The sequence below is a fragment of the Octodon degus genome, unplaced genomic scaffold (assembly GCF_000260255.1).
Source record: "Octodon degus isolate 3935 unplaced genomic scaffold, OctDeg1.0 scaffold00069, whole genome shotgun sequence".
Lineage (NCBI taxonomy): Eukaryota > Metazoa > Chordata > Mammalia > Rodentia > Octodontidae > Octodon > Octodon degus.
In genome coordinates, this window is record NW_004524645.1 from 4,110,271 (window position 1) to 4,133,097 (window position 22,827).

At 43.0% G+C, this 22,827-nt stretch overlaps 1 protein-coding gene across 1 annotated transcript in view; it reads left to right on the forward strand.

Moving 5' to 3' along the window:
• Positions 1–22,827, forward strand: part of Prps2 (phosphoribosyl pyrophosphate synthetase 2) — a 31,277-nt gene that overhangs the window by 1,381 nt on the left and 7,069 nt on the right. Inside the window, exons 2-4 of the mRNA XM_004635043.2 lie at positions 6,113–6,296; positions 13,569–13,667; positions 14,644–14,768. Coding sequence (XP_004635100.1) covers positions 6,113–6,296; positions 13,569–13,667; positions 14,644–14,768 — 408 coding nt within the window. The remainder of the gene's footprint in view (positions 1–6,112; positions 6,297–13,568; positions 13,668–14,643; positions 14,769–22,827) is intronic.

Here is a 22,827-nt window from a genome sequence, read left to right on the forward strand (position 1 = left end):
TATTTCTCATTATTTACAAAAAATAACTTGACATGTACAGGAGATGGAAATGTGAAATATAAAACTAATATTTTTAGAAGAGAGTAAGCGGAAATCTTGATGAGTTTGGGTGAAGCAGAACTTTCTTAGTGGAGAGTTGTGTGAATATTGGTGGCAAAGGTGCATTTTCTCAGGCAGTCAGCTTTCAGGGAAAGCGCATTCCGCGCACGTGACTTCTTCCAGTTGCACAGCAACTCTGAGAGAAGAGAAGTTGTGAGGGAGCAGCAGGTGGTATTACTGCTGAGCACTGGGTGGAATCCTTCCGCTTTGCAGGAGTTCCATGCACAGCCCAGGGGCAGCCAGGGGCTCTGGAGGAGCACAGAGCCACATTGGACTGCTGCAGTTCTTTCTGCCAATCCTGTTGGAGTTTCCGTAGCTCTGCCAGCAATAGCTGTTGCTCACAAGGTGTTGCCACATAAGTAAAGGAGAAATAGCTGGATGAAGTAAATTTCCCAAGCAAATTTTTCCCTTCCGGGTCATCTCAGAGCAGCACGGTCCTCTGCTAAAGATCTGATGAATGTAGATCAGTTGACTGCTAAGTCAGTGTTGGATTCATGCACAAAATACTGGATGGAAGTTGGGTGAAACTCATTCAGACATCCTATTGTTTAGACGTTTAAATATAAAGCTAGTCATTTTTATTTATTTTGAGTATCTTACATCTACACCTTGATAATAAAAATCATAGGGTCTCCAAAAGCATAAAGTCAGAATTGCTACATTTTTTGCTTTTAACAGATACAGCATAAAAGGTTAAGGTGGGGGTGCTGGGGAGATAGATCGATAGTCTAAGTGCTTTTGTAGGGAGACCCTGTACCAAATAAATAAATTAAATATTAATTTTTTTAAATAAAAGGTTAAGGTGCTGACTTACTTCCAGAGACTACGCAGGTGCAGAGGTTGACTTTTACCCAGTCCTCTCTGTACCAGGTACTATGCCAGCAATCTGATTTTTAGCCTGTGATCCTAGGGATGGGGAACAGAAGGGCCCAAAGCAGGGGAAGGTTGGTTCTGTTTATGTAAAGGGCCACTTCCAGAATCCCTTGCTGAGCCAGGAGCAGTAATCTGGCTTGCTCCTGGTCATCAATGTTGCCATTATGCTTGTGAATAATATTTAATCAGAAGTAGAGCCTCCTGATTTTTACCTTCTCGTCTCTAAATCACTCCAGATATACAGGAAGAAGTCTGCTGCAGCTTCACGGAAATCGCTGGATGACTTCCTAGGACGCATTCATGGTGGTATCTAGAGGTCTACTTTGTAACATTGTACCCTGGGCCATTCCCGGTGGTGGTGTCCTTACCTGTGCTGTGGGACCCAAGGTGCTGGTGACCTACTGCCATGTATGAAATCATCCCAGAATTTTCCAGCTTAAAGCAATAATAATGTATTTGGCTCAAATCTTCACAGTTTGGGCAGGCTCAGCAAGAAAGGCTTGTCTGGTATATGGCAGCTGGGGTGGCTGCTGAGGCTGGAGGATCTATTTTGAAGATGGCCCTTTTGCATGGCAAGGTGGTGGCCGTTAGTTGTTGCCTGGAAACGTAGGTGGAAAACTGAGTTCCTCTTGCTACAGATCTTGTCACAGGGCTGCTTGGACCCCCTTCTGGTATGGAAACTGTCTGCTAAGCGGGAGTGATTTAAAAGGCAAGAAGGGGAAGCTGACGGGCTGCAGAGGCAAGGACTTCAAAGTTCAAAGTATCACCACTGCTGTCACATGCAGTTGGTGTTCACAGAGCCCCATCTGATTGGAGGGCACACAGCAGATTCCCTGCTTTTTGGTGGAGTGTTCGAGACTCTGTGGCCATCTTGTAATTACCATGCCCATTCACTGTTGGTCGCATGCATTTTGGGGGTCCAAAAAGAACCTGTCTCGGGGCCGGGGAGATGGCTCAGTGGAATAAGCGCTTCCCTGGCAAGCGCAAGGGCCTGAGTTCAATCCCTGGTTCTGCAAAAAAAAAAAAAAAAGAACCTGTCTTGGTTACTTTTTTCACTGCTGAGACAAAATACCCAACACCCAAAGTTGAAGGAGGAAAGGTTTATTTAGCTCAGAGTTTGTAGCGGTTGCAGTCTGTAATCCGCTGGCTCCAAGTCAGGGTGGCATGGCAGAGGACAAACAGTTGGTGATGGGCAGAATGTAACAAAGGAGTAAGGGACGATCACTGTTCCTGCTGTCCCTTGTATCTTATCGACTACTTAGGGCAGGTGGCACTCACACATCCTTGATCCTAGTGCCCTTGAGCCTACCATTGCAGAGTGAATCAATTCCAGTGTCACCCATCCTCGATCCAGCCACCTCTGAAAAAGCCCGATCTATGACCATATGAGGATTTGATGGGCCATCTAGAAACAGACCAAGACAGACCACCTGGCTAGACAGCAAATAGGTGCTGCCCTCTGCTCACAATCTGTTAAAGCTCTGGACTGCAGATCAAGAGGGCATCTTTATGGGTAGAAGAATGACTATCTGTGGGACGGATGTTACCACAGTGTCCTCTGTCTCTTTTCATGGATTGCTAGTCGTACAAACATTATGGTGCTTAAGTGAGGAAATACACAATCAGATCTTGTGAGATAAATAATCTTGAGACCTGCAATTGGGAAATTTTCCATGAAAGGGCAAATCATAAGTATTTCAGCCAGTGCTGGCCACTTGCAATGTCTGTTGTTCCTGTAACTTATCGCTGTGTAAGTTAGAAGTCCCTCCTGGGTCAAGAGGGCTACATTCCCCTTGGAGGCTGTAGGGGAAGAGTCCATCCCTTTGGCTTTCCAAGTCTTAGAGGCAGCCCACATTCCTTGGCCCTTGGCCCATCCTCCAGATACCAGGCCAGCAACTAAGCATCTCTGTGTCCCTGCTTCAGTCATTGTACCTCTTTGTCTGACCTCTTTTGTCTCCCTCTTCCACTTCTAAGGAGCTTGGTGATTTCATCAGGCCAATTTAAATAATCCATTATAATTCTCTATCTTAAGGGTGGCTAATTAGCATCCTTAAATCTGTCTGCAATTGTATATCCCCGTTTACATGTAATCCAACATATTGAAAAGACTTGGATATAGATGAGGTATAAATGAGTATGACTTTGGTAGCATTATTCTGCCTACGATACCAGCTTAGCTTATGAGCCATGTGAAAAGAGATATATGCTGTATTTTGTGAACTGCTGAGCTGTATAATTTCCAAATTAAGTTCATTCTACAATTGTGATATTCACAAAGAAGTTATATTCATTCCTTAGAATTCAAAATCGGGGAAGACCACTGGGCAATTTTTCTGTCATTTTCAGCCTGAAGTTTGATGGTTTGCCATTAACAGCTAATCCTGAGAGCATGTAAGATCATGATCAAAATCTGAGTGTTTTGGTGCTATGTGAGAGGCTGAGATAGGAGGATCGCAAGTTCCAGGGCAGCTTTGACAACTTAGCAACATACTGAGACAAGAGGGAAGGGGGCGGGGGAGAGGGGGAAAAACAGAAAGGGAAAAAAAAGAAAAGGAGAATATGACTAAATGTTATCATTTTCACAATAAGGCAGCTTAAAATTCATGCTTGTCTTCTCATTATTATCCTTGAAGTTGGATATCAGATTCTATCAGTTTAGATAGTCTACTACATGGTATCTCAATGTTGATTAGTTTTGAGATTTTTATTAGTTATAATTTGCTCCTTTAATGAGATAATTTTATTGGGTATAATTGGCATTGGCTTCTGAAGGCAGAATAAAGAAGAGGTGTGATTGTGGGCCTTTCTCACAGATGTGCCATAGTAGGGTGAATTTGCTTACAGCCTGTTCTGCTACAGTGTGGCATATGAGTTCCCAGGCATTACTGTGCTGTCTTAAGACCATACAATTAGAAGTCACAGGGCATATGAGAAAAATGGAATAGGGGCATAACACTTAAGAATTTCCTCAGTGACATCTAAATGAACACATGGGATGCAGTGCGAATGAGAAAACATTTTTACATGTATTCCATGTTCTGCAAAGTACAGACATGCTGCCGTAGCATGGCTTTTACTGATGAAATATAACGTCCCTTCGTTGATGGCAGTGGGGCTCCAACGGGTTGCAGCTTCTGAGTTATGATGAGATGGCAGAAGGCAGGCCATCTGAAATGATAAGGCTAGCTGGGGGAGCAAATGTGGCTGAGTCCTTTTGTGATGCTTGCTTGTGTTTTGCTAAGTGGCTCCATTTAGCTGGACACAGATCAGTTTTCTGCATTCTATCCCAAGATAAGAGTTTTGCGTAAGCAAAAGCAAACATTATGCTCAAATTGTTCCAAATGTATCGGCTATTGGAACAAATCTGCCTTTACAGAAGTGTCTCAGCAGAGCTGACCACAGTCCTGATTGTAACACAGTGCTCTTGGGGAGGACTTTTCCTGAGGTGACAAGTCTGCTTTACTTTTCCTTCCAAGAAGGACACACCAAGAATGAATGGTCTCTCTCCCCCTCCCCCTCCCTCTTCCCTCCTCTCTCCTTCCTCTCTCCTGCTTTCAATGAATACCACTTTTTCAGACACTAATTTTTTTTAAATTAGCTCTTATTTGCTTTTTCTCAATAAGTCACAGGAGAATGCTGGGCACCACAATAAGGAAGTACCCCAGAAAAGAGCATGCAGGAGATGGGAGCAAGGTGAAGGGAATCCCTGACTAGCAGCTGGGCACAGGCAGAAGCTGGCACCAGGTCAGCCTGCTCTGGGAGGGACATCTGCAGGACAAAAGAAATGGGGCTGGTACTTGAAGCCTGTGACATTCAGATTGAAATTGTCAGTGAGGTATTCAGGATGGAGTCTGAATTTAGTACACAGAAAATTTACCAGAGAATAATTTAAGGTGATGGCCTAGAGGTGAAACAAAAATGTGTATGAAAGGAGAACATTGATTTAAGTTTCCTATGTGGCTGTGCTCTGAATCTCATTTACACAGTTACAAAATCAAAGCTGGGCCTGGTGTCACACACCTAGTCCCAGCATTCTGGGAGGCTGAGGCAGGAGGAGGCTAGAAAGCCACAGCTTAGGGAATCAGTAAGGGATGTCTGGTTTCTAAATAAAAATAGAACAGTGAAAAGGGCTGGAGATGTAGCTCAGTGTAAAGACCCTGGGTCCAATACCCCGTGCCCCCCCACAGAGTCAATTTTCACTTTATGTATTGATCTGTGTTTGGGTAATGGCAAGATGGAAAAGGTGCACCTGTGTGATAGAAGAGAGAGGAAGTAGAACCAAATCCCCATCTTCCACAGTGAGAAGGCAAGCCAGGATGCCCAGATAAAAAGTCAAGATGCAGGGAGACACATGAGCTAAGACTTGAAGGTAAATATCTAAAAGCCATATTGAGGGTTGCAATTGATTATGTATTATGAGCCACGTAGAATGATTTCAATTTTTAAAGCAGCATTCATGTAAAGCTATAAGGTGAATAAATCACTAAAATGAAGTATTTGGCAGAAAAGAGTTAACACAGCACACCTGAAACTCAGAAGGGCTTTCTTGCCAAGTTGGCCTTGGCTGTGTTCCCACCATTCTTTGATAAGAATGGTTCATGGTACTTAAATCGTTAACAATTAGGGAACGAGGGGCCTGGGGAGATGGCTCAGTGGAATAAGCACTTCCCTGGCAAGAGCAAGGGCCTGAATTCAATCCCTGGTTCTTCCAAAATAAATAAATAAATAAATAAATAAAAATAAATAAACAATTAGGGAAAGATGTGGATTTTGTGAAGGCTAGCAAGCCTGGCCTTTTGGCATGCACTAGGTGTCTAGGGGATAGCCCCAGTACTAGCCCTGGGCCTTGATTCTCCAAGCAGTTTCCCTAGCAGCAACATTTGGCGAGTCTTATCACAGCTTTACTGGAGGCATGAAGCTTGATTTCTGAATCTCACACCTGGCTCCCCCCAACTTCACCTCACACACTCTTGCTCTTTGCGGATTTTCCCTGTGTCACTTCCCTATAATATGCATAAAGTGCAACTTCATGGTGTGTTGTGATTTGGCCTGGTGAATCATTGAACCTGGGGTGATCTTGGAGACCCCTCCAAGATGCAGGCGTACTTTCATGTCAATTGATGGCACTTTCTCCCCCCAGTGTGGAGATTGGAGAAAGTGTTAGAGGGGAAGATGTCTATATCATCCAGAGTGGATGTGGAGAAATCAACGACAACCTGATGGAACTGCTCATCATGATCAATGCGTGCAAGATCGCCTCGTCCTCCAGAGTGACTGCGGTGATCCCGTGCTTCCCGTACGCCCGCCAGGATAAAAAGGACAAGGTAAGGGAGGCACGAGCATCCCCTGCTCCAAGCCAGCATCATTTCTGCATATATCACTACCCACAGTATAGCTGGCACTTGTTAGCTTTCTCTGTTAAGGCTGTCATAAGCACGAGCATCACCCGCTCATTTTCAGGTGTATCTTTGAGCCCACCACATTCATATTTATAGATCTCAAAACCAATTAAGCCTCTTTTTCAGTTTTAAATTACCATGATTGGCTTCATCAGGATGGAAGATGGAACTAAGTACACACACAGCCCTCTGTGAGTACATAGTCAAACTGGGGAGCAACCTGTTCAGTTCACTCATTGTAGCAATGTCAGGGTTGTGATTGTGAAATTTTACTTCCAAGACGCTAGGTGACATTGTTACTTAAGCTGTTAGGAACTGCATTGTTCCTTACAACTGCGTGTGAACCTACATTTCTCCCTTTCAACATTAGCATTACAGATGCCTCGATAGGTTTGTACAGGTTGAAGAAAATATAATTGTTTTTAATCTTCAAGGCACATCAGAGAAGTTGAATTCTGTGGAGACTTTTGAAGCAGATCTTAGTAGTTTGCTAGGGCTGGCAAAACAAATTCCCATAAAGTGGGGAGCTTAAAAGAGCAGGAATTTAATCTTGCACAGGTCCAGAGGTCAGAAGTCTGAAATCCAGGTGTGGGCAGGGCTGTATCACCTGGAAGCTCTAGGGGCAGATGTTTCATCCGCTCTTGCCACTGGTGACTCGTCAATTCCATGGCTTGTGGCAGCTTCAACCTAGTCCCTGGCTGTCTTCAGCTGGCCTCTTCCTATGTCGCTGTATGTCCTCTTCTGTCTCTTACAGTGACTTTCTCATTGCATTTCAGTCTTACCCTAACCTTTTATATTTCGGTTTTTTGAAAGGATTGCACGGTATAGCTCAGGCTGGCCTTCAGCTCATTATGTAGCTTCTAATTCATGGCAGTCTTCGTGCCTCCGCCTCTTGAATGCTGAGCATCTAGGTGTACACCAGTGCTCTTGGCTTAAAGTGATTTCGTCTTGATCTTTACTTGGTTATAGCTGCAAAGGCCGGATTTCCGAAATGAGGCCGTGTTGTGAGTTGTGGGCAAGTGATCATGCTGAGCCCTTGGTCTCATTTCTAAAACACCACACATTTCTGAAAACAATCAAAATTTCAGTTCATCTACCAAAGTCTTCTTGAATTTTAATCTCAACCTCTTCAGATGTGGCTTCCAGTCTCTGTGCTGAATATCGCTATTCAGTTAATTTTTCACTAAAAATCAGATTTCCAGAACACGAGGTGGCACTTGGGGTACCTTGTACTGATTAGAGTAGGAGGCTTAGTTTATGTTTTCTAAAAAAAAAAAAGTGACTATGACCTTCGTTGCAAGTTCTCAACTTCATCCCTCCAAAGTAGTAACAGAATATATCTATATCTATATCTATATCTATCTGTTTCAATAGCATTTACTTATGAACACCACTGCATGGGTATATTTTTACATGCCACAAGGTATTATTCTTTTGATTTTTTTAACCATTTAAGCATGTAAGGACCAGTATTAGTTCACAAGCCTGACCAAAACAAGCACTTGTCCAGATTTGACCAGTGCATCACAGTTGGCCAGCTCCTGCACTAGAGTGTGGATGGGCTTTATAGGCAGGTTTGTGTTATGGTCACAAAATCTTTGAGGCTGGGTAACTTATAAAATAAAGAAGTTTGTGTTGGCCACTCACCACACTGGTGGCTACACAATACAGAGAGGGTAGCTCAGGCATCCTGGCACATGTTCCCTCTGGCTCTGTCACAACATAGAGGACAAGAGGAAAGGAAATGAACCACATACAGAAGGGACATGTATCTGAGGAAGGAACACAAGAGTATAATGGGCTGGGCTTGTTCTTTGCATACTAGCCCCCTCTTGCAGGACTCAGCCACTCTTAGACCAGCCACTGGCACTTCTGAACATGGGGCGAATGATTTCCTTGTCTTCAACTCAGCCCAATTCTACTGTCTGCATGCTGGGATCAAGCTTCCTGCACATGGACCTTAGTGTGTATTTGTGTTTGTCACCTTGTGACTTAAACTTGAGCTTGTGGGCAGCCCAGACTTTTACTCACAGATGTTGCAATGAAACCTTGTCCCTATCCTTGTTAAATTATATAGCTTCTTGTATTTTTAAACTAGATGCTAGGGTTTCCTCCATTGATTTTAGCTGCTAAATGCTAGTGTTTCAATTGTGTCCCATCAGTGTCATCTGCCTTAGCCCTTCCTCCCAGCTGGGTCTTTCCACAGGACTGCTTAGGAACTTCATCATGTCCAGCCATACAGGAGCTCATTTTCTGCTGATTTTCCTTCTGTGTGGCAAGAAGCTTAGTAAATTCCCACACTGTGATTACTTCTTATCCGGTTCTTCAATTTCCAGTAGGTTTTGCACTTTGTATTTGGCTTTGAGCTACTAAACATACTGTATCTTCTCAGGTAAATCATTCCCTTTGTCAAGCCCTGGTCCCACCCTTGAGTGATTTCTCACTCCCAGTTCCTTTGATGCAAATAGCGGATACAGATATTGAGGTATCTGCATTTTCTGTTGGTTCATATCTGATTCGCACTAACCTCTTTATCCGAGTCGTGTTTTCAAATTTTGTTTCTTATTTTTATTCACAATAAAGTCTTTGTAATAGAGAAACTAGCACAATCTGTCCCCTGCCTCTTACATTTCAGGAACTTTGATGGTCCTTAATCTCTGTCCCTGATTGCCAGCTCTGCCCCCAAGCCACTGTGCTACCAAGAGGCACCTACAGACTTCTGGAAACCCTAATGGGTTCAACTCTTTTATAGAACTGTATTGTCTGACTAGCAAAACATTAGAGAAACAGTAGCACTTAGTAATCCCTGTGGCTTGTTGGCGGGGAACACAGATAGAATGGATTCATTTCATAACATTCCCACAACAAATAACTGCAGACTGAGTGCATTAAAACTGGAAGACTGAGGCAGAAGCCTTGAAAATTCAAGCCCAGCCTTGACAATTCAGCAACTTAGTGATGCCCAATCTCAAAATTAAAATAAAAGGGGTCTGGAATACAGCTCAATGCAAAGGCCCTGCATTCAATCCCTGGTATTGCAAAAAAAAAAAAAAAAAGATTTTATGGACAACTGAAGCTTTGAGATAACATTATTGTCCTATCTTTTATCACCTAAGCCACCACACTGCGAAGATCAAAAGGGGGCTTTGTTACTAAGTAATAAATGTCCATGCAGACTCTCCCCAGCAAGTGATAGGCAGGATAGTCCAAAAGGGATGGAGAAAGACAGCAGAAAGCCTGGGAGGGCAGTCCAGAGCTCCTTCTGTGGCCAACACAAGCGTATCCCATGGCTTACGGTGACGCTCAAATGCCACATGGCCTCCTGCCTGCCTACGAGAAGCAGAAAGGTAGAAGTGAACTCTCTGGCCCAAATGCTGCCTGGTCTTCTAATCATTTGCCCACCCTGGCACATGGTGACAGTTGGTTAGAAAATGAAATGTGCCAGCAGGCTCAAGCCATTTTTCTCTCCCTTTTTGATTTTTTGAGACAGGATCTTGCTATATAGCACAAACTGGCCTCGAACTCACTGTGTAGCCTAAGCTGGCCTCAAACTCAAAGCAGTCCTCCTCCCTCAGCCTCTGAGTGCTGGGACTACAGTCCTGCACATGATTCCAGGCAAGGAAGTTTCTCTCAAGCGCTTCCTGAATCCCTGTTGCAATCACCTGAGTAGTTTTCTAGCTGAAAGCTAAGCTACTTGAGCCAAGGGGAGAAAGAAGTAGAAAAACATCAGAAACTTAAAAAGAACACAGAAACATACATGAGACGATGGATAACTAAGGATGCTCTTTTCAACAAGTTTGAAGAAAGAATGATGATCTCCTTACTATAAGTAATACTGACTACACAGATGCACCAGAATAATGCTACCAGGATAATATACTGGCTGTTGTAACCGACTCAGTGATTCCCAGTGTCACTCAGGGCTCTTTTCACACCAAGTTGGTCAACTGTATCCTGGCCACCTCCAAGGTTGTTTGGAGCTATAGGCCTGTGCAGAGAGGGCTGTGCATCAGACTTGCCACTTGACTGTGAAAACAGCCATGACCAGTATTGTAAACAAACAAATATGACTGCGTGCCAATAAAACTTTATTGATCCATCCAGAAATGTGAATTTTATATAATCTTCCACTGCCTTAGAACACTATTTTTATTTTCATTGCTTTTCAGGCACTTATAAATGTAAGAATTACCCTGAGATCTCAGGTTGGACAAAAACAGGCCGCAGGCAGGTTTGGCCATGGGCTATAGTTTGCTGGCTCTTGCCATAGTAGACATTCAATAATTGCTAGTTCCCTTGCCTGGTGAAAACAGCAGGTTGAGAGCAACACAGGGAATAATTACTTCTGGGGGTGGGAGGGGGTGAAGGTCTTCACCTTGGTGTTTCTGTTTGTTTTCTGTCTTCCAAAATCATTTTGAAGGTCGTATTCTCATTTAGATGGTAAAATATTGTTTCCTTTTACTTTTTAGCTGCTGTGAACTTCTGCAATCTTGTCTTTTGCAAAAACAAAGTTACTTTTGCATCTGGGGTGGCTTTTGATACATTGAATATGATCTGGAATATTGTCAAAGATATTATGACAGAGGCTTTGTCATTACTGGACTGACTTGCAAGACTTTGACCTTCCTATATTTTTCACTAGATAAGTCCCACCATGACTGTACCTTTGTTTCAAGGCTGTACTAAGTTTTGTCTAGGCTATACTGTGGGTTGACTTGTAAGTTACTCTTCCTGTAGGATTCAGCCGGGTGTGAAGCCAAACTCTGAAACCTGGTACCAAAAGCAAATATGTAAACAAAATTTAAAAAAAAAAAAAAGGAAATCAGATGTCTGCACTCAGAAATTGCCTCTGTGGTTTGGATCCCAGACGTAAGAAATGTTGGATGCCACTGAGGAAAGAAGGGGTCTTTTCATTGGTGTCATCTGTGCTGCTATTATGGAATATCTGAAGCTGGGTAATCTGTGAAGAACAGAGTTTTTTCCTCAGCACTGTGGAATCTGGAGGTCTGCACCCATATGTGCTGTCTAAGGAGGAATGCTGTGGCCCTCCATGGGAGAAGGCGCAAGGACAGGCACTCAGAGTGCAATCCATGGCCTCTTTCACCAGGGCCTCCCTCTCTTACACCAGGGAGGAGTGCTGGCAGCCCAGGCCCCTCTGCAAGACCACACTGCTCAGTGCAATCCCATTGCCAACTCTAAAATTTTGGAAAAGACACATTCAAACACAACAGTCACTTACAAAATTCTAGGAAGGGCACAAAATTGATTTACATTGTGAATCAAATTTTATTACAAAGAAGTCACCATAACCAGTTTGTTCTTTCGATTGTCCTGGAATTATTTCTTAGATGATAGAATGCTTAGTATCAGTGAGGTTAATGACTAAGCCTTGGGAATTTGATATTATAGAGGTTCTGCTATGAAATATTTATTGGAAAGCTATCATGTGCAGTGGATGAGCTATGTTTGTCAAGGAATACGAAGATGTCTAAAAACAATTGTTTGCCCTCAAGAATGATGTCTCTATCTTCAACACAAAATAGGACCCAGAGTAGTTGAGACCAAATGCTTTAGGATGCTTGTCACTTTAGAAGGAAGGGATTATGTCTAGAGGACTGTTGCCTTACATTTGGGAGATTGGAGCCAGACCTGGAGGATTGAACACACTGGCCCAGCAGAGATGGCTAGGATGGGGACCGATAGCATGTTGGGTATACAGGTGAGGCTACTGGGCTTTCTGGAGGAGGACGGGAAGAGCCAGGACTCACTGCAGTGTGGCCCAGTAGTAGGGATGTGGGACAGGGACAGTTCTCAGTAGACAGCAGTCACATTAGACAGAAGGTTTAGTTTGAAAGCTAAGAAAATGAATTTATTCCAAAGGCAACTTGAATACATAGTATGGAGGGAGTTAAACAGTGAAAACATGAGTTAAGATATATACTTCAAAAAGAAGATGGAGAAGGCTTTTTTAAAAAAGATGAAAGGAGAAGAAAAATAACGGCCCACAGTCTTTGTTTTCTGGAAGCATTTGTTGTTAACATTTTGGGGTGTTTTTCTCATATATTTTCATATTTTATATTTTATTGTATTTTGTAAGAAATGATGTGTTTGGGCTGGGGAGATGGCTCAGTGGAATAAGCACGTCCCTGGCAAATGCAAGGGCCTGAGTTCGATCCCCGGTTCTGCTAAAAAAATAATAATAATCTGTTAACATTTTGATATAATTCTTTGCTATGTGTGTTGCTACATGAGTATACTGTGTTTGTGATATACTGTGTGTGTGTGTGTGTGTGTGTGTCTGTGTGTGTTTAGTGGGATCATTTATGTGTCATTATGCTGAATGCCATCTTTCCTTAAGACATGTCTTCTTTGTGGGTACTGGTGAATAGGAATGATGTTCTTCATACACAGTTGCTGAATTCTTCCTTGATCCTATCTGTACAGCCTAATAATCTCAGTAGAGTTCTGTGGGGTTTTTTTTGATGTAAAATGTTATTGTCCATAATTTATAATGTGGAAATTAAAGCTTCAAAGAAGTTAGGAAACATTAAAACAAACATAATATCAGTAAATGACAGTGCACCTCTTTGTCTAAACATTAAACTATCCATCACCATAAAGTATTCTTTCTTCTACCTGGTCTTGGTTTCAGCTATATCCAGGGCAGCTTCCAGCTGTAAGGAGAGCATCTCTTCCAGGGATGGCTGGCTGCTTGAGGGGCTCCTGGCTTTGGCCACGTTCCATATACAGCTGTCCCTCTAAAATGTTTTTCTCTGGCCTTTGCTGCCTTACCTTGAAAGTGACCTCAATGGAACCTGTAACAAGCATCCTATTTAAACTCTGTGTCCTTCTGGCTGTTATCTCTCTTTTCTATACCTTTTATTTTACCCTTGAGCCATTTGTCCCAGCCTGAGTTATGCAAATTGTGACATTCCACATGCCGCAGTGTCTGTTTAACTGTATGCTTCTTTGACATTTGTTCTGTCTACCCAGCATCAAACATACTGCTTCACAGTAGTATATGGAAGCAGTATTTGGTGAACAAAATAGAATGAATATATCTTCTGCTGTCATCTTCCTTATTACACTTTGTTGCAGCCATCTGTGGATTAGCTTTCTCACGTATTGCTTACCACGAGCAATCTGACACCATCCATCTTTTCCTGCTGTCAAATCCATATCTTTGTTTTTTTTCAGAGCCGTGCTCCAATTTCTGCAAAACTCGTGGCCAATATGCTGTCAGTGGCCGGGGCTGATCACATCATCACCATGGACTTGCATGCCTCTCAGATACAGGTACCAGCATTTGCTTTCTGCCAGTGGTTATGTCGAACCTCAGTGCCTCGGTTTGCAAACATAATTTGTTTCATGATTCTGAGGAAGAAGGCTGCAGTCATGTTCATGCAAGGAAGGTGGTGTGGTATTGTTGATCACCAGACACAGAGTTTGAGAACAGAAGCAAAATTTTGCCTACTACTTTTGTTTGCAAATGGAATTATTCGCAGAAAGAAGTGTTCATGAACTGAGCTACTGTTGTAAATCATTTCAGAAGGAGGTAGCATTCCTTGATTTTTAGTTAGTGTATGGCTCCTCTCTTGGAGTGTCTTTGGAATAGTAAGTCAATGTCCATATATTCTATCTCTGTCACTGCTTGCCTCTTACCAGTTTTACAGGACTGAAAAATGACTTCTTGGAAGTATATGTGCTGTAATTCCATTTCAACTCCTGGAAAAGCATCAGAATGGCAGAGTTGTAGCTTACACTTGTTAGCTTCTTTGTAACTTAGTTCCTTCACCTCTAATACAGGCCCAATTATAGAGTACTTGCTTTATGACATATAATGAATGTAAAACATTTGGTTTGGGAACTAAAAAACAATAGCACTGCCAAGTACAGCTAGGCTTGCAGCATGCCTATAATCGTAGATGAGGGAGGCTAAAACAAGAGGATCTCTATGAGTTGCAAGCAAGCCTGGGCTACATAGTGAGTTCAGGCAAGCTTGAACTACATAGTGAGACCCTGTCTCAAAAACCTAAAATTAAATAAATAAAAGCCCAGCCCTTTTGCCTCATTGCAAAAGGCCATCCAAGCAGTAGAATACAGTCTGAAGATGGCTGACCTGAAATATCTGCCTTTTGATTTTCTTAAAATTAACAAAGCAAGGCCCATTGGAATGTTTCTTTTGAATACAAAATTGTAATGTTATTTAATGAAAACAACTATGCTTTCAAGGAAACAGATTCTGCAACATGACACTTACTTGCTTTCGTAGGGATTCTTTGATATTCCGGTGGATAACTTGTATGCAGAGCCTGCGGTCCTACAGTGGATTCGGGAGAACATCAGCGAGTGGAAGAACTGTATCATCGTTTCACCGGATGCGGGCGGAGCCAAAAGGTACCATGCAGGCTGCGGGTGGAAATATTGCAGTGTCAGCTACTTTTTCCTGGCTACATTTCTCCATGCATTAGATAAGAAAGCAGGATAATGATGATGATGATGACTGGTATTATTGTCATTCTCAGTGCTAGGGATGCGAGCCAGGGCTTCACACATGCTAGGCAAGCAAGCACTCTTCCCCTGAGCCACATCCCCTGCCCTGAGAAGCATGTTTCAAATTATTTAACATTTTATTCTGCAAATGGGCAAGTAAGTAGACCACACACAGGCTTCACTGCCAGAGCAGATACCCATCATCTTCATCAACATTTCATCATTCGTGAGAGTAAATACACACACAGTCTGTACATATTTGTTTTCAGCAAAAAAAATTTAAAGTTATTTTTGAATTATAAAAGTGATGAACTCGGAGCCGGGGAGATGGCTCAGTGGAATAAGTGCTTCCCTGGCAAGCACAAGGGCCTGAGTTCTATCCCTGGTTCTGCCAAAAAAAAAAAAAAGTGATGAACTTTATTGATGTTTGGGGTTTTTTTGCTTTGTTTTGTTTGAGACAGGGTTTGGCTATGTAAAACCTATGAGTTCAGGCTCACCTAGAATTCATATGTAGCCCAGACTGGCCTCAAACTCACAGAGATCTTCTTGCATTAACTTCTTGAGTGCCGGGATTCATAGACATGCACTGCCACACCTGGCTAAAAGAAATAAGCTTAACTGGAAAAGAAGGCTTTTAACTAACATAGTTGAGCTAGTTCTTCCCACTGCAAACACTTGGAAATGATCACCCAAAAGGAGTGAAATTTTGAAAAAGAAAATTCCATATATAGAACTTTGAGAAACAGAAATTATCCAAGGGCAAGAAACTAAGGACTGGATGCTGTGTTCTGGTGGCCTAGATATGGGGTACTGTATCTAAGAGGAGACTGGTGGCTTTGGACACTTCCGCAAGAGCATCCATAAAGAAGAGATAAAAGCCTGATGTCTAGTGAGTGGGCCAGGCCTTTGAACAGAGGAGAAATTGGCAATCCATGAGAAATCAGATCCTAAGCCTGGACCATGGTCAGATGTACAGTGGAATATATACAGGGATGGGCATAGGAAGCCCTTGCCTGAGAATTGATGGCATCCCCCCAGTCACAGAGCCACTTGCAGAGACATACTTCCACTATCCAGCTGCTCAGTAACCTTTCCCTGCTTATGTGATCCAGTGTCTGATGATCCCAAGACAACAATTCCAGAGGACACAATTCTCCCAGCCCCGAGGTGTGCTGACCTCAGGACACCTTGAGGTGCTAAAACAATTCCTAGACTGTCCAAAGAGCAAGTTTCAAAGAAAACTAAGAGAAAAGAGATGGGAAAGCAGCCCGATGTGGTGGGTACAAGCCTGTAGTTCCAGCACTTTGGGAGACTGAGGCAGGAAGATTGCAAGCTTGAGTTCTGCCTGGGCAATTTAACAAGCTATGTCAAAGTAAAACAATAACTAAAAGGGGCTGGGGATGAAGCTCAGTGTGAAGGCCCTAGGTTCAATCTCCATGATGAGGAGAGAGAGAGAGAGAGAGAGAGAGAGAGAGAGAGAGAGAGAGAGAGAGAGAGAGAAAATAGCCCTGTGGGGATGTGCGTGGAATGGCATGAGAAAGTGGTCCTGAGTAGCGAGTCTAATCAGCTTTGCGGAGGGCTCAAGGAGTTAGTGAGCCATTTGGGCACAGGGTGTTCAGAATCAAGGCTGAGAAGAATAAAAGAAAGCTGATCTGATACATAGTGTTCACTGCGAGTTCAGACTGCTGACTCAGGAACCTTTGCAGCTGCAGTCTGGGAAGAAAAAAAAAGTGGAATCTGCAAAGAAAAATGTGGCTTGGAGCTGTATTGTCCAGCTAGGGGCCACAGCAAGGAAGGGGGTGATGGGAGAGACCTCTGCCCCCCAGTCTAGTATGAAAGCACAGGCTGCTTAGTGTGTGTTAAGAACATGCAGCAAGTCACAGGGCTCAGGGCTGCAGCTCAGCAGAAGAGCACACACTTGCCTGGCATGCAGGGAGCCCTGAGTCCTGTCCCTAGCACTGTAAAAAAGCCCGCTTTGGGTTTGAAACCCTCATCCACCTGCAGCCAAGCTAGGGGCATGCAGTGACACCTATCAGCTCAGGAGTGGCCCAGAAGCAGACTGTCCTAACACCCTGCAGTGCAGTGTGGGCCCCGATTCTCAGAAGAGCCTGGTTCCTTCTGATCTCAGCTGCCCTCCAACGGCTGCTTAAGGTCTCAGCATAGAAGAAGAGGAAGACGTGAGCCACACAGCTGGCAATGGACCTCTGCCAGCTGCAGGAAGTGGCCGTGGACAGGAAGGAGACACAGATACATACGAGATGGTAGCAGTTAGCTTGCAAAGAGTTCCTGTTTGAGCAGCAATGGGGTGGAAAGCAGCACCATGTGACAGGAACCTCTACAGGGTGGGATGGACACAGGAATGCCCTTGGCCAGCACCTCAAGGTTAATTAATGCTGTGCTGGCCACCGCTTAAGAATGTGTACAACTTCACAGGCTCGTTTCTACTGGAAATGCTTGCGGTTGACATAGAAACTTACTTCAGTCACATGGTGGAATCTGCATGCAAATAGATCAGATCTCCTGTCTTGAGGTGGAGTAGTAGGCTGGGGGGTCCAGGAGTGTGTGCAGTGGCTGGTTTCTAAGAACAGCCTTACTGAGCTGCAATTCAAGTACCTCCACTTTACCAGCTTGAAGTGTACAATCCATGGGTCTGCAGTGTCTTCACAGACTTGTGCCACTGGCACGTTGCCAGTGCACCAAGCGGAATCCCTGTTCCCACTAGAAGTCACTCCCCATGACCCCTGACCCCAGTGCCTGGCTACCACTCACCTCCCTTCTGGCACTATGAAACTGTGTTTGGGGAACTTGTCACATGGTTTGAGCCTGCAGTAGGTGGCCTCTGTGTCTGGCCTATTCTTTTTATCCTGCAGATGTCACTTTGGTAGCTGATAAGCCCAAACAGCTTCTCAGGCCTTCCTGGCCCTTTCCTTCCCTGCCACAACCCTGCTGTTATACACATGGCAAAAATGTCTTGTGTGGTCTTAGCAAAAATTGAAGCAGTACAAAAAGTGATTCCCCTCTTTGTTTCTTTAAGCGCCACTGCTCTTTGCAGTGTCAGAATGATGCTGGTCAAACACATACCCCCTCACGTCTCCCGTGCAGATGGTACTATGCTATGCATATTTATTTCGTGCACTTTGAAAAAAACCTGTGTGCTAGATGTTAGTGACAGTGCCATGGACGTGGAGCAGGTGTGCCTGAATGCTCTTTACAGAGTCACACTCCCACCTAAGCAGAGGCTAGTTCCTGTGGTGAGCCCCCTGCTGCTCATTTCTAGGTACTGCAGCTCGCGCAGCCCCAGGGCAACATACTGCTCTTGTCATTGGGCACAAATGGACCAGTGGGGTTCATTCCTAGAAGTGGAATTACCGGTTCAAGGACACAAGCCACTTTAGTTTTGATGGACAATACCAAAAGGTAGACCCTCCAAAAAACTAGATGAGGTGACATTCCATCAAGTGTGGATGCCAGTGACTTCTGCACACTCGCTCACACTGCATTATTACCGTTTTGCTTGTGAGGTCAGGCGAGTGACCTGATACCCCTCCTGCGAACTTGGGCTGCTGTGGGGAAGGGCAGGTGCCGCTTCCAGTGTTGTGACTTTCCATGAGTGGCCTAGGCCCACTTCGTGCCTGCTATTCTGTGAACTGGAGGCCTTCCCTAAGATCGTCAAGAGTTCTGCATCAGCGGCCATCCCAGCTTTGTTTGTCATGTATGTTGCAAATGTTTCCCTGAACTTCTCATCATTTCTTCCCGCTTTTTATAATTTTTCTTCTCTGAAGGACTTTTCAAACCTTTTTTTTTTTTAACACAGTCTTATTTCTCTTTTCTTCACATATGACTTCAGGGTTTGGATCAGGGAGATAGTTCAGTGGCAGAAACACCTGACTGGCAAGCACAAGGTCCTGAGTTCGATCCCCAGTACCAAAAACAAAAAGCAAACAAACAAAAAAAAAAAGAGTTCAGGGTTCGTGAAGCACTCAACGCTACATTTTTTCTTAAATGATTTTGTATATTCTTAAGTTTCCTTTTTCCTGTAATGTTCCAATTCATTTTCCACCTGCAGTTTATTTTTATGCAAAGAGTGAAATTAGAATTGGACTCTTCTTCCTCCACCCCTACTTGTTATCTGCTTGCGCCAAAACTATTAAACCATCCATGTTTTCCCTGTCATTTTGAAACCAAGTCTTATTGTATCTTCACTCCTCTGAACAGCCTTCAAAGTAATGCAGGACCCATGTACTTAATATTATCTGTGGCCTCTTAGCTTCATGCAAAAAGTCCTGTTTCAGCATGAAAAACTATGTATCTATATAAGAAATTAGAGCTAGTTTTCTATCTTTTCAATTTTTTTAACACGTGCGTGTTTGTAGTACACGGGTCTAGCAAACCTGGATTCTTTGCCTCCCCTTCCACTGCCCACCCCCCTCTCTCTGCTCTGTTCATGTCTAGCTCTTCCCCATTTCATTATTATGGTTATTAGTTTTTTTAGTTCATGTTTGAGACATATAATGATTACATTCATTGTGAGTACTTAGTACATGTATGTGATGCTTCTTAAATATTTCTATATCGCTCTCTCCTTCCCCTCTCCCCTCCCCCTCCCTTGATCTTCTGTCCTCTTCCTGTTTGGGAAAGATCTTTCTGTTTCCCTCTATCAGTCCTTTATTTTGCTCTTTATTTGTACTCTGGATTATTGGGATAAAAGGAACCATACTGCATTGAAGTATGTGTGTCTGATTTATGTCATTTAACATTATGTTTTCAAAGTATATCCATTTTCTCACAAATGTCTCCAGTTTAGCCTTCTTCATAGCCAAGTGGTACTTCATTGTGTATAGATACCACATGGCCTTCCTCCATTCTTCTCGTGATAGACATACCGACCACTTCCAAGGTTCAGCTATTGTGAATCACACTGCTATAAGTACGAGTACATATGCATCACTGTAATGTGAGGTCTTCAGCTCTAGAAGGGGAATAGCTGGGTCAAGTGGAACTTCTAGTTTGTATGACACCTCCATACTGATTTCCATAATGATTGTACTAGTTTATATGTTTAAAGACCTTTGAGGCTCGACTTTTGTAGGTACAATTTAAGGTTGCCACAGGAGGTCACTCTTGGATAATCTTTGAAGCTTGATTGGGTTGCCAGCCAAGAAACAGTAAAACCTAAGAACCCTATCACAGTTGGGATACTGAATAGCTCCATAAAAATGGCCTTGGAAGTGAGGAAAAGTAAATCATTCAGATTTCATTTTCTTTTCTGGTCTTATAAACTTTGGACATGCTCTATAAAAATTTGAAAAGTTAGGAGAAAAATTTGTCTTGTTTCTGTCTCTACCAGTAATACCACTAGAAATAGTTTGGTGTATACATAACTTCTTCTCAGGGAATCCTTCCACATGTACATATACACACAAAGAAAAGAATGTAAATATGTGAAACATGTGTCTAGAAAAATCTAAATCAGAGAGAGGTGCTGGTTTTTCACTCTTTCTGTCTGGGCTTTCAGTGTGATCTGCTGATAGGCTGTCATAACAGCACGTCTTAGGAATGTGTATTTTGTCTCCATTATATACATGAAAAAGACAAGTTGCCTGGAGCCTTTCCGGCAAGTGCTAATAGTCTAGCGACCCAGGGGGCTTTCTTCAGTGTTCTTTTCCTTTATCCTCTGCCTCTGACATCACCCCTGGGTACTTGCTCTTGGGGCAACCTGTCATCTAGGTCAGGTGGCCCACGTCCCCCACCCCCACCAACCACACAGTTTTCCCTGCTCAACCTCAATGCCTTTCCAGCTGTGTGTCACAGGACAGTAAAGATGGGAATAGCCTGGCTGAGAGGAGAAAGTAGGGCATGGCTGGGATTTGCCAGCATGGAACTTCAGGTCCCAAAGGCTATGTTACCAGTGCAACACTAGGGGTGCTTCCTGTTCCCTACCAAATAAACAGACAAAAAAAAGAACATATATATTCCACATTTTGTGGAAGGTATCCAGGTATATTTTCTTGGGAAAACCTGTCACAGTTCTGAGGAATACACTTCCCTTAGTTGGAGTTTAAGAGGCTTTTCTCTCATGAAATTTACATGTAGATAGTAGAATATATTTGAAGGAGACTATAGGGCAAAAAAAATCTTTTTTTCTGTATTTAGGACAGGGTCTTCAGGGTCTACAGGGTCTCACCATGTAGATCAAACTCGTAGTGGTTCTCCTGTTTTCAGCCTCCCAATTGCTGGGATAACAAGCATGTGCCACCACACCCAGTCTCATTGCAGTCTCAGCACGCCCTGGGGGTGGGACCCACATGGTGCACTGGGGATCCAACCTTGGCCGCTGTGCTCTGCCTAAGCAGGTGCTTTAGTCTGCTGAGCTATCTGGCCGGCCCTTATAGGGCAAAATATTGGTCTGACTCCAAATCACATTTTTTTCTAAGTTTTTAAGTCCTTAAAGAAAACTCTTGATAGATAAAGAGACTATTGATAGGCACCTTTAAAAATAAAGAGTATCTGCTCAGGCCACTGTTTTTGGTTCTTGTCTGAGGGAGGAGAAATAGTAGTTTATTATAATAACATCATTTTGCTTTCAAGGACATTTGAATGTCTACAATTGATGCAATGACTAATTCTTTTTCTTTTACTGGGAAGTTTGTTTCCTTTTCTGTTGCACGATTACTGCCCTTTGGGTGAAGCATCATCTTATCGCCTTAAATGTGTTACCTAGTGTAGTATTTGTTTCTTTTCCGGATTAGGCAATATCACTGTGGTTTCGTATTATCAACACTTACTAAGAGCTTTCCACGTCTTAATCAATATCTTTGCTTGCCTGTCTTCCCCACATATCATTGTCTCTGCCATTTTGCTTTTGCTGAGGTTGCAGTCTTCAGTTGTATGTTAGAAATGCATTTTTCACTTGTACAGTTGGACTGAAAGATCTTTATGTTAAAAAGGCAGTTTCATCGGGTATGGACTCCTAGCCTGACTTCCACAAAGAAAGTTAAGAATTTGGCTCTCATTTTGGGCCTGGGAGATAGCTCAGTAGAATAAGCACTTGCCTGGCAAATGCAAGGGCCTGAGTTCTATCCTCAGTTCAGAAAAAAAAAAAAAAAAAAAAAATTGGGCTATCAGTGTGATTGCTATTCCTTTCCAAGTGACCTGGCTCCATCCTTTGCCTTTTTGTAGGGCATCTCGATCTTCTGTAGTTTTATCACATTTCCTTATACAGTTTATTATGTCAGAGGACTGGTGTCTTCCAATAGTCTCAGAAAATTCTTAGTCATTATCTCTTTGAGTATTGTCTCTTCTTTTTTTTTTTTTCTTCTATCTAAAACTCCAGCTACTCGGGCTACCTTGTCACTCTGCTGCTCACGTCTCTTAGCTTCTTTTTCAGGCTTTCGCTTTCTGTTTGGTCTCTTGGGCTGCACTCTGAATGACTTCATCTTCTACTTCAATCATCCCCTCCAGAGATATTTTTAGTCTATTGCCTGTTCTATTTCTAATTCCAGTAAAATTTAAATATAATCTCCATTTGACAAAATACTTTAGAGTTCTTTCTCAAGACTTGTTTGGGCATTCCTTATCTTTTTAGTCTTATCCAAGCTTCAGCTTGTTTCTTTAAAGCATAATGCACTTGTTTTAGTTCCTTTTCATCATAATTTCCGCATCCCCTCTGCTCTTATGATCTGGTTAGCATGTTTTCTGATAGCTGTCAATCTTGGTGCCTTATTTCATTGGGTGTTCTGTGACTCTTCTGTGCATGCCTCATTTTTCTCAGAATTTCATCCTTATAGGCCTTTGAAGAAAATTTGCATCTGTTGTCACTGAATACCTTGGAGAAATGCCCCAGATAGTCATTTGTAAGTCAACTTTCCACTAGATAGTTTCTGTCATCTGCATAATAGGAAAATGGACAAGCAGCCCTCAAGAGATTGGAATATGATGGTGTGCTCTCTGGAAAGCACTAGCT